We start from the raw sequence: 14,308 nt of genomic DNA, 5'->3' as shown, positions 1-14,308 counted from the left end.
CTGACAAACTCCATTATGAGCACTGAATACTGTTAACACACGCTTCATAAATTCACAACCCATGGTTTTATTTTTCATTTTGCACAATATATGATATATATTTTACAAAGCTACTAAAGGTACATACATAACTGGTGTGCTTGGCACTTGCTGTTTGAAGCTGCATTTACCACCATTCAAAAGTTTGGGGTTGGAATCATTTTAAATGTTTTAAGTGTTAATGAGATACTGACCAAGGCTATGTTTATTTGATCAAAATACAGTACAAATTATAATATTGTGAAATTTGATAACAGTTTAAAATAACAGGGTCATATTTGTAGAATTCTCTCAAAATCTACAGGCAAGTCTTTGTCTTTATTAGCAAGCAGCCATAAAAGGCAGAAAGGATGCTAACGTAATTCATCACTAACCTCAGTGCAACAATTTACAGGTTTTATCTAATGGAGAGTTTCACATGTCTACCGCGTACTATATGCTGGTAGTCATAAAATATTCAAGAGCCCAGATTTATGGTTAACATCAAGAATGAGCTCTTCTGCGCTTTAGTTATGGGCTGAGAGGTGACAAGGCTACTAAAATGTTGTTTTCCCATATTTCTAGTCTCGACAGACAACCTTTCAAAGACTTTCAGAGGGATATCATGGATGTAGTTCCTATTACTGAATTCACTAATGCCTTTTTTCCTGCTGTGTCCAGGTGGCTGTGTACCTTAGCATCACCACACAAAGCCCAGAGGCTGTGGGGGGTGAGAGTGAAACACTGACTGTGGAGAGGAACAAGGCTGAGGGCAATGTTCATCAGTCAGGTCTGGCTGCTCGGCTCTCTTCACTGGCTGCTCTAATTCAGCACAGACACACACTGGGACCCTGGGCGACCACTGCTGCCTCATCTATCACTCTCAAGTGGCCCAGCAATGCTCAGCAAGCAAATTCCACCACGCATTAACTTTTTCAGACTCTGAGGACTATTGTACGAGTACTGTATGAGAGCATTTATATAAGCTTCATGCCTTCAGATGAATTTTAGCCGTGATGGAAAACAAGTTCAACACAAGTAAATCAACACAACATCACATGATATCGTTCTTATACAATAGTCCAAAGAATATTTAAATAAAGGTCAATGACTTCAAATACTCGTCAAATGTTTGTGGTTGGTAAGATTCTTAAAATCTTTTGAAAGAAGTTTTCTATGCTCGAAAGCATTTAGTTTAATTGAAAGCATTTGATTAATGCTTTCAGTTTAACAGTGTTAAAAATATTTAATGGAATTAATGCATGGGCGGAGCTAGAATTGGCCACCCCACTCACTTGCTTCTGCCTCTTGACAAGAATTGTGTTTATTTAGAAGCAGCATGAAAAAAAGGTACAGGTGACGAGGGAGCTTCAATAGAAAAACAGTGAACTGCAATCCGACAAGATGTTGTCAGGCTATATGTCAGTAAAAACAAATTTTCCTGTCCTGAAATCTGTTATACTGTGATTGTAGCACGTGCTCTTCAATTGTATGCACAAATTTCATATTAAAGAAACTACAAGCATGCAAAGTCATAATTATGTCGTCAACCAAGTCATGAAATTACCAGAAAAAGCGATTAAAGCTGCCTTAAAACTGTGCATGCATTTAAGTATTTGTTATATATGAGTCACATTTAAGAACATGTCTTTGAAATGCAGTGGTTTTCAAAACTGCCCTGGAGCAGCCCAGCACTGTCTCCCTCATCTACTGTAACATATCCGATTCAACTCGTCAGCCCATTAGTACAGGCTTTAAGACCTGAAGTGGGTCAGAAAAGGTAAAGAGTTGTGATAAAATACGATTCATGTCAGATCTGCATCATGTTCAGCAGCGGCAGCTCTTATAAAGTAATAACAGCCAAAATAACCTAATAACCCAGCTGCTGTGATGTCTATTAATCAAAGAACAAAAGAAAAAAAAAAAGAGGTAATCAATAACTTTTGTAGCTATAAGGATTCCTCTATGTTTATTTTAGAACTTAGTGTTTGGTAACTTTATTCAATTTCCGAATATTGCCTACTTGCTGAAAGACACAGGTAGCTTATTATAATGGGTTTATGTGAATGGCTATAGTCAATGGTTAAATATTTGGGGGAAAAATATTTTATAGAGACATCAGTATTAGTATTGGTATCAGTGATACTGGCCTTCGGTCATAAAAAAGATGCCACTAAACAAATATAAAAAAAATAAATAAATACTGTCTTTATGTTCTTTTATATTAATTTGAAGATTGCGTGTGAAATTACTGAAATATAAAAGTATGTTTAAAAACTTTAATTCTAGGTGTCAGTAATTACAATCAATTTTTTAGGAAAAAATGTGTGATTGACTAATCACTAATTGTAATATCATTTTGAATAAAACGGAAGCAGACAAAAAAGATCATGATGTCACTGATGCATAACACAAAAAGAGAAACGGAAACTCACCGCGATGAGAGAGATTGCCATTGGCACCTTGTATGCTGTTGCCGTGGGTGATGGTTGTAGACGTCTGTCTGTGATCTGCTGTCGTCTGGGTGGAGGTTGGCTGTTTCCATGGCGATGTAGTTCTAGACTGAGTGGTCTGTAGGGTTGAAGTGGCTGTGGAGTGTGTGGTGGTGGAATGATGTGAGCTGGAATGAGTGGTTGTGCTAGGGCTGATGGTGGTTGTACTTGATACTGTAGCTGTAGGTGTAGTTGTGGAGATTGTACTGGTTGTTGTAGGTGTATCGGTGTTTGTAGCTGGAGTGGTGGTTGTAGGAGTCACAGTAGTAGAAGGTTCTGGTGTCGTAGTAGTGGTTGTACTGGCAGAAGTTGTTGTCTTGGGTTTGACTACAACAAACAAAACAGATATATGGAGACATATGCTTCCTAGAACTATAACTGAAGTTGAAACTTCCTGTAAACCCTTCTGTTTGCCTAACAGACAACTTTTAACTCCCAAACATGAATCAGGTGACATATGTTTCTTTAAATTGAGTAGTAAGCTTGATCTAGCGCTCTGTATTTTGTTACCTGTCACACAGCGGCGCATGTCTGGGCCCAGTTCCATGTTGTCGGGACAGGCACACGTGTACTTGGGCGAGTGGTCTGTAATCTGAGGAGCTCTGAGGCACAGGTACTCACAGCCTCCATTGGGCAAACTCCCCATGTTACATGTATCTGGAGCTATAGGGAAAAACACATTTTAATTCATATCAATTAACCTCTGGTTTGTTGCATAGTAGTATATATGAGATCATAAATTAAAATATTAACATAGCAGCTGAACTATTAAGATGCATTCACACTGAGAGAGACCTAACACTGGAGATCATACATTTTTAATTAAAGCTGTACTACATGAGGTTTGGAAATAAAAGGTCCAGCATTTTTATTCAGCCTAATTCACCTCAAAATTGGTTTCTATGTATAAAGTGCATGAGATATCAACTAGTTAAGAAGCCACATTCATATAAATTAACTGAAACCATTCATTTTTATAATAAATATCGCAACAATCATTCATCACTTTAATTTATGTAGTTTGAGTATGACAAATTATATACATTTAAATATACTTTATTGTTTAAAAGTTTGGGCTCAATTTGATTTTTTGATTACTTTTATTCAGTAAGGATCCATTGAATTGATCAAAAGTGACAGAAAAGACATTTATGCTACAAAAAATGTCTATTTCATATTAAAGCTTTTAATTTTCAACTTTCTGGAAAAAATTAAATGCATCACAATTTCCACAAAAATTTTAGCCATTATTTTTAGGGTTAAAAATAATAAAAAAAGTTACAAATCAGCTTATTAGAATGAATTCTGAAGGAGCATGTGATACTGAAGACTTTAGTAATGGCTTCTATAAAATATATTAAAATAGATAACAGGTATTTTAAATTGTAATAATATTATTAATATTATTATCAAAATATTATTGTTTTTACTGTATTTTTTATTAAGTGGCTTATGATATGATTGGTTGAATGGTAAGCTCGCATCTGATTGGCTAAAGAGTACGACAGACCCACGTGGGAAGAGAGCTCTGCCAGGAAAGTCTCAAAAAAACACACACACAAATCTGAGTGGATTCGTAGTAAATGACGATTTGTACATTCAGACACTCGTACATTTTAAACATTCAAAGGTTTTTGTGCACAGTTGTATATCTACGAATTGTGTTTTTCATTTGTGAAATGTATTTTATGAATATATAATTTTATTTTGCGCATGTGAATTGCTTTTTGTGAATATATATTTTTTTTCATGCACGTGAATTTTTTTTTGTGTGTACGTGAATTAGGTTTCATGCATGTGAAATTGTTTACGCATGTGTGAATCGTGTTTTTTTTTAACGGAATAATATGTTATGTGTAGCCCTTTTTTGCACATTCTCATAAAATCATGTTTTGCAGGGATGCATAACTGATTTATATTTTACTCTTGAGATACAAAAAGCGGTTGGATTCCATTCTCATAATTTCTCGTTCAGCATAAGTGTTTTTCTGCTTTCATTTGCACTTTCAGAGCAACGTTTAATTCTTTGATTTAGATTTAAATAGCACTTCTCATTTATTAATGTAAGGAGGCTGTAAATTGGTTCTTCTGTTGGCATGCTGCGCGTGGTCTATTTGTGATAAAAGGATGAAAACAAAGAATCAAAATCAGCACACATGCACGCACACTGCTTCTTTCACTTTCTCTGCCTGTCTCCAGAATATAAATTCACCATAAATATGCTATTCAATAACAGGACTGCTATTACTGGGGAAAAAACTGAGAGTCAGCAAAGATTTTCCTCTCATTAGTATAACAATGCTAAAGAGGTGACACTGTGAAAATAATACTGTTCAAGCAATGTTTCTATTAGCTCCTGAAAGGCAGAACTATTAAACAGGCATTTTTTCATTGCTGCTGTACCTTTATGAAATGTACGCTTCCCATATGAAATGAACAACAAAGTTTTTTTTTAGTTTCACTAAATTGTCTTTTTGGTCTGGGGAGGAAGTTGAGTTCTCAGTGTTTTCACAGCACATCAAAGTCTTTTATCTCAAAAGATCAGATCAGGAAAAACTGGATTCCTCATGATATGAGTCCTCTAATGCATTATAACATCTATCACTGGCTGTTGAGTTCAATAGATAAAACAGACTGAAAGACATATTACTTTTCAAAAAGTTTGATGTCAGTAACATTTTTAAGAAATGAATTATTTTATTCATCAAAAGGCACAGTAATTACACTACATTGTTACAAAAAAATTCTATTTCAAATATTGTTCTTTTGAACTCATATTATGGTCTCCACAAAAATGTTAAGAATGTATTTTTTTTTATATATTACATTGAAAAATATTTTCAACAAATACAGCTTTGCCATCACACGAATAAATGTATAAACACATTAAAATAGCATATAAATGTATAAATATATAAAAATAGTAGTTATTTTAAATTGCAATAGTATTTCACTATAATTTCACAGTCTTTCCTGTATTTTCGTTTTAATTTAATAAATACAGCTATGGTGAGCATAAGACTTTTGAATGTTGGTGTAGGAGGACAAAAAAACAAAACAAAATGCTCTTTATTGGAAAAACTACCCTATTTTTAAATTCACTAATGAAAATGTAGTTAAAAGTGGGGTATATATATTTTTAAAAATGCTTTAGAAAACTGAGTTGGGGTTTTGGAGTACCAAAACAAACTTGTAGCCAATCAGCAGTAAGGGGCGTGTCTACTCATGATGTGGAGGAGAGAGTGCTCAGTGCACAGGATGGACATTAGCCGAGCGACGAAAGAAAGATGGAGATGGCGGATAAAAAACAAAAGAGGAAACTGTCTGCAGAACGAAAGAAGGCTTACGATAAGGTAAGAAGTAGGGACCGTGTAAATTTCGGATCAGCTTTCCAGCGCTAGAGAGAACTCAAGGCCTGCGATTGGATGCCAAGATTGCTTTGTTTTTTTCTTGATAGGTGAGTAACATTGGTCTTGCTTTGTTTCACAGAACTAATATACACTGGCTTTTGCTTGAATATGCTCGTTTGCTTGTTTGTTAATCTGCAATCATATTGTCGTTCCCTTCAGCTATGATTAGACACATTCATTTCCACACCTACAAGCCTGGAGCGTCTAAACCTCCTCCACTGTCTGTTTCAAGCGTCAGCTCCCAAAGTGTGTTCGAAAAGTAAGATAATATGTTTAATACATTAGATAATAATACAGCAGATTCAGCCATAATCGTTGCCTGGGTTGCGTACGTATGTGTGGGGCAGAGCTATCAAAATAGGGGCGAGACCCTGGGATAGGGGCATGTTTGTTTTGGTGATTTTAAATATCAACAGTGGCTACCAGAAATCACTTACCCCACCTTTAAGTAAACTACATTTAACTAGTTATTCTCTGACAATGGCCAGATTAGTCAGACACATCAAAAGTGATGTAAAGCGTATTTCACTTGTTTGTCACCTTGAGGCTGCCGGAGCTCGTGGAACACCACCACATCCAGTGGGTTGTTGAGATGTTGAGCCAGCATTGCCACATCATGCCCTGTCAGCCGGTTTACACTGTAGATGGCCTCATCCTTCAAGTCTGTCCAGTAAACCCGGTCCTGTACAAACACACAGAATGTGAATTATGCACAAGCAGGAGCTAATGCATTTCTGTGGTTCAACAATTACCACATAGCACTAACAATGAACTAATACATGAACTGATAATATGTATATGTATATCTTGAATAGAAGCTGCTTTGTATAAAAGAGTGGAAACAAGAATAAATGCAAATTGTAACAAGTGACATGTTAGTTTTATGCCCAGTTTACACTACTGTTCAAAAGTCTGGGCTCCGTAACATCAACAATAATATTTTTTATAATTTAGTCACATCTTGTCTTACCTAGGGTATCAAGTGGCTATCATTCACATTGTTTTTGGGTATTTTATTGTGAATCAGTAAAAGATGGATAACAATACACAGGACACAAAAGATTCTTGGACAGAAAAATGTTTTTTTTTTTCTATGTATGATGCAAGACACCGAAAAAGGAAAGAAAAGAGAGGAAATGACAATGAAGATAAAGGCTTCTGTGTCTTTTGGAACACAAAGGTTTTTCATCAGACTAATTAAAGCTCACAGCTCTATCTCTCCTTTGTATCTTCACCTACATGAGCCTGAAAGCACACACTCCACTGTCTGACAATACCACTTTCAACCATCTGCCTCCCTCCTCTGATCAGTCCTTATCAGCCGCTACAGAAATAAAACAAACATGCATAGATAGACTGTCACCAACAAAAACAAACAAACATCCACCTTCCAAACAAATCCGATAAACAAAAAATAGATGAGGAAGTTCGGGAGGGGGTGTTTTGGGGGTAACAAAAGAAAATTACAAGGGGGAGGGTGCCAAAAAAAAAAAAAAGATCCAGAGCACTAATGCCCAAGTGGGCGACTAGCTTCGAGTATTAGAGGATGTTTACAGAGCCATGCTTTTTTGGAAAGGTCAGGCTGCTGGATCCCAGTGGAGCTCCGTCAGGTGTCCCTGCTGGTGGGGGTTCTTCAGTAGGACTCCTTAACCTGCACTAGACAGCATTCAAATTCTGACGCATTGCAGCTCTCATCTAACGCACGGGCCACAAAGGCACATATCTGATATAGATAACTGCTTTAATCTATGACACAAAAGGCTGGCTTCTAACATCCAGGTCTGAAATTGGTACTCCTTGAGCGAGGGGAGCAGCTTTATTAAAACCTTTCATCAAAGTCTTCGCTTCATTTGGAAAGGAGCAACTATCCCTGTGGAACTGAATGGCTCTTGACATTTTCAATGCTTCCCACTAACCAATAAAATAATGTGAAAGCTGATGTGGAGATATTGGTCTGTTATGAGACAGGGCAATGTAAAGGTCACACATCGTCTGAAAAGGTGACAGGAAAAAGGGGAGTAAATTTCTAATATGTAATTTGAGGTCTGCTGTGTTGGAAGCCAACATGTGGTGTACAGAACTGTATTCTTTAAGACACTACAATAATTCCCTTAGTTCACTAAAGCCCTCTGCAATAGCACATTAATTTACAGTAAAAATTGTAATGTTGTAAAATATTATTACAATTCAAAATAACTGTGTTCTATTTTAATATACTTTAAAATGTAATTTATTCTTGTGATTGCAAAGCTGAATTTTCAGCAGCCATTACTCCAGTATTCAGTGTCACATGATCCTTCAGAAATCATTCTAATATGCTGATTTGATGCGCAATAAACATTTCTTATTATTAGCAATTATGAAAACAGTTGTGCTGCTTTATATTTTGTGGAAGCCATGGTACATGTTTTTCATAATGAACTGAAAGTTCAAAAGAACAGCATTAATTTTTTTAAACAATTTTAAAGTTTTTGTAGTCACTTTTAAACAATTTAATGTGACCTTGCTGAATAAAATTTATATATTATTTATTAACTATTATAAAATCTTACTGATCCTAAATAAATAAAATAACAAATGAATAATATTCAATTAAATTATTATATTAATATTATTATCTCGTTAACTTTCGGTTCTTCACATAAAGCTACTGTATATCCCCTGAAGACATGGAATATGGGGCACAAGTTATACTGATGACTTTCATGGTGTTTCACAGAAAAATAATGAATGCCATACAGGTTTTTAGTGACATAAAGGTGAGTAAAATGATGGGGTAAAAAAACCCCGAAAAAAGCGAAATGGGAAAAAGCTTCGAATAAAAAAATGTATGCTTTTTTGTTTACTTTTAAGCTGTCAACTGTCAAAAGGAAATGTGTACTTGAAGAAAAAAAAAATATTTTTTTTTTGAGAGGAATGAGAAATTATGCAATTAAAAATAATGAACCAAAATAATGATCTTACTGGAATTGACTCCGGCACCAAAGACTGCACAAATGTTTCATACACAAAAAATTTGTATGCTCCTGTAAGCACATTTACAAAACACCCCAAAAGTTAGAGGGCAGTTTTTGGCTGCAGTTGTCTCTTACTGCAACTTCAACAGCCAAGTGGAGAACTTTAGGAATACTTTAGGACCAGCCTCAAGAATACTGCAGCAAAGTAGAGGTTCATTTCACATGTGCCCTCGACAAAAGTAAAAGAATGAAGAAAACACATTGTTTCCTTTTTTCTAGGGTTTGGCCCCGGGTTGGCCTCTTACTGAGCTAGCTCATCGACCGGCCTGATGAAGGGCATTAGGTGATCTATTGTTTGGGCTGGGTCCTGCCTTCAGGCACTGTAGAATCCGCCAAAGTATAAAGGCTTTTTAATTTGGTTTGTTTCTTTGGCAGGTGCCAGCCACACAAAGCCATACATCTCCTGGCAAGTGTTACTGTCTCACAGTGAGAACCCTGTTCTCCAACTACACTCTATGAGCAGAAACATGTTTATGTGTGCATTATAAAGCCAAAGTGAGCGTAGAAGCATCTTAAAGGGTTAGTTTACCCAAAAATGAAAATTAGGCAGTGTTTTACTCACCACAGAGGCATCCTAGGTGTATATGACTTTCTTCTTTTAGACAAATCCAGTCAGAGTTATATTAAAAATTGTATTTGATCTTTCAAGCTGTTTAATGCCACTCAGCTGGTGTTGCATGCATCAGTCCAAAAGAAGTTAAATAAAAAGCGCCCATCCATAAAAAAAGTGTCTCACACGGCTCCGGGGGGTGTCAGTGTGTTTTTTTAGAAAAATATCCATATTCAAATGTAATAATCACTTTAATGTAGCTTGTGCCAACAGTTTTACACAGAAACAGACCCGAGCAGATGACGTATGGGGTCAGCATTGCGAATGTGCCGGTGAGTCTCGTGAAAACCAACGTTTGTTTACAGGATCTAAGGAATCAAAGTTTCCTTACCTTAGCAAAGGAAAACCAGTCTCCTCTTGGCTTATATCGAAATCCTCTGACATTCTTTTTTACAAATCCTCATTTTGTACTTCGAATTAATGACCGTTGTTTTGTTTTGATCTCTCTGCTGCGTTTCTGTGTGCGTCACTTCTGAGTGGCGCATGCACAAGGCCAAACTCATATGTCATCTGCCCAGAACTGCTTCCGTTTACAACAGTGAGCGCAAGCTAGATTAAAGTGATTATTACATTTTGAATATGGATATTTTTCTTACAAAAATACAATGATTCACCACAGTTGGCCTTTGTTCACCCCCTGGAGCCATGTGAGACACTTTTTTTATGGATGGGCACTTTTTATTTAACTTCTTTTGGACTGATGCATGCAACACCCGCTGAGTGCCATTAAACAGCTTGAAAGATCAAAGAAAATTTTGTCGCCTGAAACAATAAAGTCATATACACCTAGGATGCCACGGGGGTGAGTAAAACACAGCCTAATTTTCATTTTTGGGTGAACTAACCCTTTAAGGCCTGTTCTTGCCAATAGAGCTCCATTGTACCTGCATGAATAAGTACCTCGGTAAATTATTTGATCAATTTGTTTACCTCAAAAAGAGTCAGGGCAAAGGGATGTCCGAGATGATCCATGGAGGACAGCAAAACTCTACGGTTGTCTCCATTCAGGTCCACACTGGAGATCAGATGAAGCTTGGAATCCACCCAGTAGAGTCGTCTACTAGACAGATCTGGAAGAGGAAAGAACATTTAATGGAACCTATAAGTAGCATGTCAATAATACAACAAATGCTTTTAATTTAACATGAGTGGTCAAAACAAACGTAGAATAGTGGGTAATACCTGAAGGCATAATTCATATTTCAGTTCATATTCTATGATTTTTCATTATAACATTTTTTCTAAATTCTCAATTCCATCTTTTTTGTCAATATCTTTTTTTCTATTCTTCTACCATAAATGCTCTTTTTTAAATGGCTTTCATGTTAAGCGAGCCAGAGAAATGATGGCGATATTGACAGCGTTGCTTGAGCAATTCCATTTAGTTTTTCCCAAACTGACGGGTGATTGATGAGAAACAATGAAGGTGAATGATTCAAAGCCCTGTTGGCCACAGGAGGCCGCTCTTCATTATTAATACTATTTATTCTCCTTCTGCCTCACTCTTTCTGGGTTTGTTTGGTCTTTCTCAATCCTAATGTTTTTTTTTTCTCCTCTAGTATTTTGGTTGATGTATTTGTCTCTTGTAAAGATGGCAAACACAGCTCTCTCGTGTCTTGCTTTTTGGTATGATATGCTTTGTTTTGCTCTCTGCTGTTTTTCTTTTATCTTTTGTTGTCTTTTCTGCTATTCTCCAGTGTGTTCTCTATTTTGACTATATTTGAAGATGTGAATACTTTTTGATTTGAATGAAAAAATGAATTGCAAAACTTTCAAATGGTGTTTTACCGAGCGCAATCCCATTGGGCCACTCGATCCTCTCTGAAACCAGAACCTGCCGATCCACCCCGTTCATTCCGGCTTTCTCGATCTTCGCCTGCATTCCCCAGTCTGACCAGTACATGAACCTGAGGGGGTCAAAACAAACAAAACGATCAGAATCATGGAGAGATCAGAACAGTGGTTCTCAACCTTTTTGGTCTCCATTGTCAATATTTGAAGGCACCATGATTTTTCCAGTTTGTTATTTACCGGATAAGGATTAAGAATAAGGGTTCTAAAAATTTTATTTTTTACACAATTTCTACCCAATAAAATATTTCAAAGCTTGGCATAACCACAAAAATGTATATTCATCATAAAAATGCCCATGGAGTTCTACGATTTCATTCATTTTCATGACCTTTCCAGGTCTAAAAATCACACTTGTAAAATTAAGCTACCTCATAAATCCAAAATCTCTGGTTATTTATAGAGAGAAAAAAATGTGGAATTAAAATAAGACATATCTGGATTTTTAGTTGTTTTAGCTTATTTTAATGCTAGCTTTGTCTTAATTTGAATTCATTTTAAATTATCTTAAGTCTCAATTGGAAGTTGTTGTTTTTTTTGTGGTTCTTGGAAGTAATTTTTTTTTCTGTGGAATACTGCATAATAGATTTATACATGAAAATGAGTAAAATGCATATATTACATTTTGTTACAATTCTGCAAAAATTTGCGGAGCTTTTGGATGAGTTGCCTTTGTTGGGGCCGCAAATGCTTCATGTTATCAAATAAACAAGATGGAGTTAAGTGGGAAAATTAGGGAGCTCCAATGGCCTTGATACTTCTACGCTTATCACCTGTCAGAAATCAAGATGAATAGGTGAGAGTATGAGAGTATATTAAAAAGAGCCAGTGTATAGCTCCGGCCTTATAAGAGTGAAGTGGGCACTCTACCCACAGGCAACAATTAGTTGATATTCCCACCAGCTTTAGACTCATTTGCATGTTTTTCATGCTCTTCTACTTCTGTAATATGGTGAAAAGACCCCTGAGGGGTAAGATTCATCAGGATGAACGGCAGTAAAAGAAAATGACACATACGAAGTGAAGGAACCTTTGACAAGGCTTTCAAAAATCTTCATGTGTTAACACAGATCATGCAATGTACACCATATTTAAATTATTCATTATTATTTAATGCAACAGAGGGTTAAAAAAAATTGGCGGGAGGAGGCTTTTCTTTAGGGTGTTGAGAACATGCACATTTTCAAATCAGCTGATTTGTACATTAAAAACATTATATCGTTACCCTTGTCTTGGGTCAACGGCGATGGCACGTGGTTCCCCAAGCTCCGTGTCGATCAACACCTTCCTCTTCTTGCCATCGCCAGTCGCCACAGAGATAGTTTTGTGTCCAGAGTCGGTCCAGTAGATGTTCTTATGGACCCAGTCCATTGCTAAGCCCTCTGGGGAATGTAGCGCAGTGTCTATGAGCGTGATCTGCTGAGAAGCATCGCTGGCTTTGTTGATGTATGCGCTGAAGAGGAACAAGCACACTGTTAATCTACATCCAAAGCATTTAAGCAGATGTATCTATCTATTCATGAACAATCACAAGATACTAGATGCATCCACAAGACTCATGGTGAATAAGCACGACATAAATAGCTGACACTCCCAGCTGTTGTTTATCTACATATAGGCAGCTAGGTGAAACAACATCTGCATGTTTCTAAAAGAACAATTGTAGGACAAAATGGCTGTGACTTTTCCTGTCTCTGAAAGTTACAGTGACTTACAGTGAAGCCAGTTTGATTGCCCTTTGAAGCATGGTGAAATATGAAGTGACTGTGACTGATCTTACGATCTAGCACTCATTAGAAAGTGCCATTATCACTTTGATGCTACCTTGGTTATTCAACAAAAGGGATTCCATTTGAATACGCCATATGCATGTGCTAACAATAACTTGAGTAGCTATTGCCAAAAGTGTTGCCACAAACATTGATGGAAACCCAAACAAAATTCCAGTAACATTTAATGTTTTTGGCTTGTCTCCACCCAGGTGTTTCTTACTAATTAACATATTTTCATGAAAACACAATATGGAAATAAAAGTTAACATTGTGTCTGTAATCTTTGTATACACTACCATTTGGGGTCAATAAATAATAATAATAATAATAATAATAATAATAAAAGAAATTAATACTTTTATTCATAAATGATATATTAAATTTATTAAAAATGACTGTAAATCATTCCTAATGTCTATTTCAAATAAATGCTGTTCTTTTCTATTCATCAAAGAATGAACAAAAAAATGTATCACGGTTACAAAAATATTAAGCAGCACAACTGTTTTCAACACTGCTAACAATAAGAAATGTTTCTTGAACAACAAAGCAGCAAATTTGAATGGTTTCTAAAGGATCATGTGACACTGAAGATTGGAGTAATGGCTGCAGAAAATTCAGCTTCGCTATTATAGGAATAAATAACATTTTAAAATATATCTAAATATAAAATATTTCACATAGTAATTTTTCACAATTTTACTGTTTTTACGATATTTTTGATCAAATAAATGCAGCTTTGGTGAACATACCAAGACTTCTTTAAAAAACATTTTAAAAAATCAGTAGTGTAACAGTAATGTATTTTTATTTAAGTGACCATGCATTATTAAAAAGATTTATTAATACAAAACAGTTGTCCATTAATCCTGTTCAAATTTATTTTTTGACCAAATAATGAAAAAAAAAATTAAAATAAATAAATGCTGTTAGCTTATTGTACGCCATTTTATCTTTGAGTTAGACTTATAGTAAGTGTTTCAAAATTTTTAAAAATTCTCTTGGACAAATCTAAAAGATTTTAATGCTGGTATTCTGCCAATAACCAGTTTTCAATTTTCTACCGATGTGATAAAACTTTATCCCTTACTGATCCTTACTGAAATATTTTGTTAAGGGATCAGTAAGGGATAAATCC

At 35.8% G+C, this 14,308-nt stretch overlaps 1 protein-coding gene across 6 annotated transcripts in view; it reads right to left on the bottom strand.

The window, feature by feature from the left end:
- LOC109049272 (low-density lipoprotein receptor-related protein 8-like) overlaps window positions 1-14,308 on the bottom strand; it is a 154,511-nt gene that overhangs the window by 9,092 nt on the left and 131,111 nt on the right. For all 6 annotated transcript variants that reach the window (XM_042758436.1, XM_042758439.1, XM_042758437.1 and 3 more), the window contains exons 11-16: window positions 12,624-12,851; window positions 11,336-11,454; window positions 10,478-10,617; window positions 6,461-6,602; window positions 3,021-3,173; window positions 2,454-2,837 (exon numbers count right to left, since the gene is read on the bottom strand). In XM_042758436.1, coding sequence (XP_042614370.1) covers window positions 2,454-2,837; window positions 3,021-3,173; window positions 6,461-6,602; window positions 10,478-10,617; window positions 11,336-11,454; window positions 12,624-12,851 — 1,166 coding nt within the window. The remainder of the gene's footprint in view (window positions 1-2,453; window positions 2,838-3,020; window positions 3,174-6,460; window positions 6,603-10,477; window positions 10,618-11,335; window positions 11,455-12,623; window positions 12,852-14,308) is intronic.

The sequence above is a fragment of the Cyprinus carpio genome, chromosome A6, assembly GCF_018340385.1.
Source record: "Cyprinus carpio isolate SPL01 chromosome A6, ASM1834038v1, whole genome shotgun sequence".
NCBI lineage: Eukaryota > Metazoa > Chordata > Actinopteri > Cypriniformes > Cyprinidae > Cyprinus > Cyprinus carpio.
The sequence above is the reverse complement of the archived record's forward strand: the minus strand, read 5'-3'. Positions and strand labels throughout refer to the sequence as shown.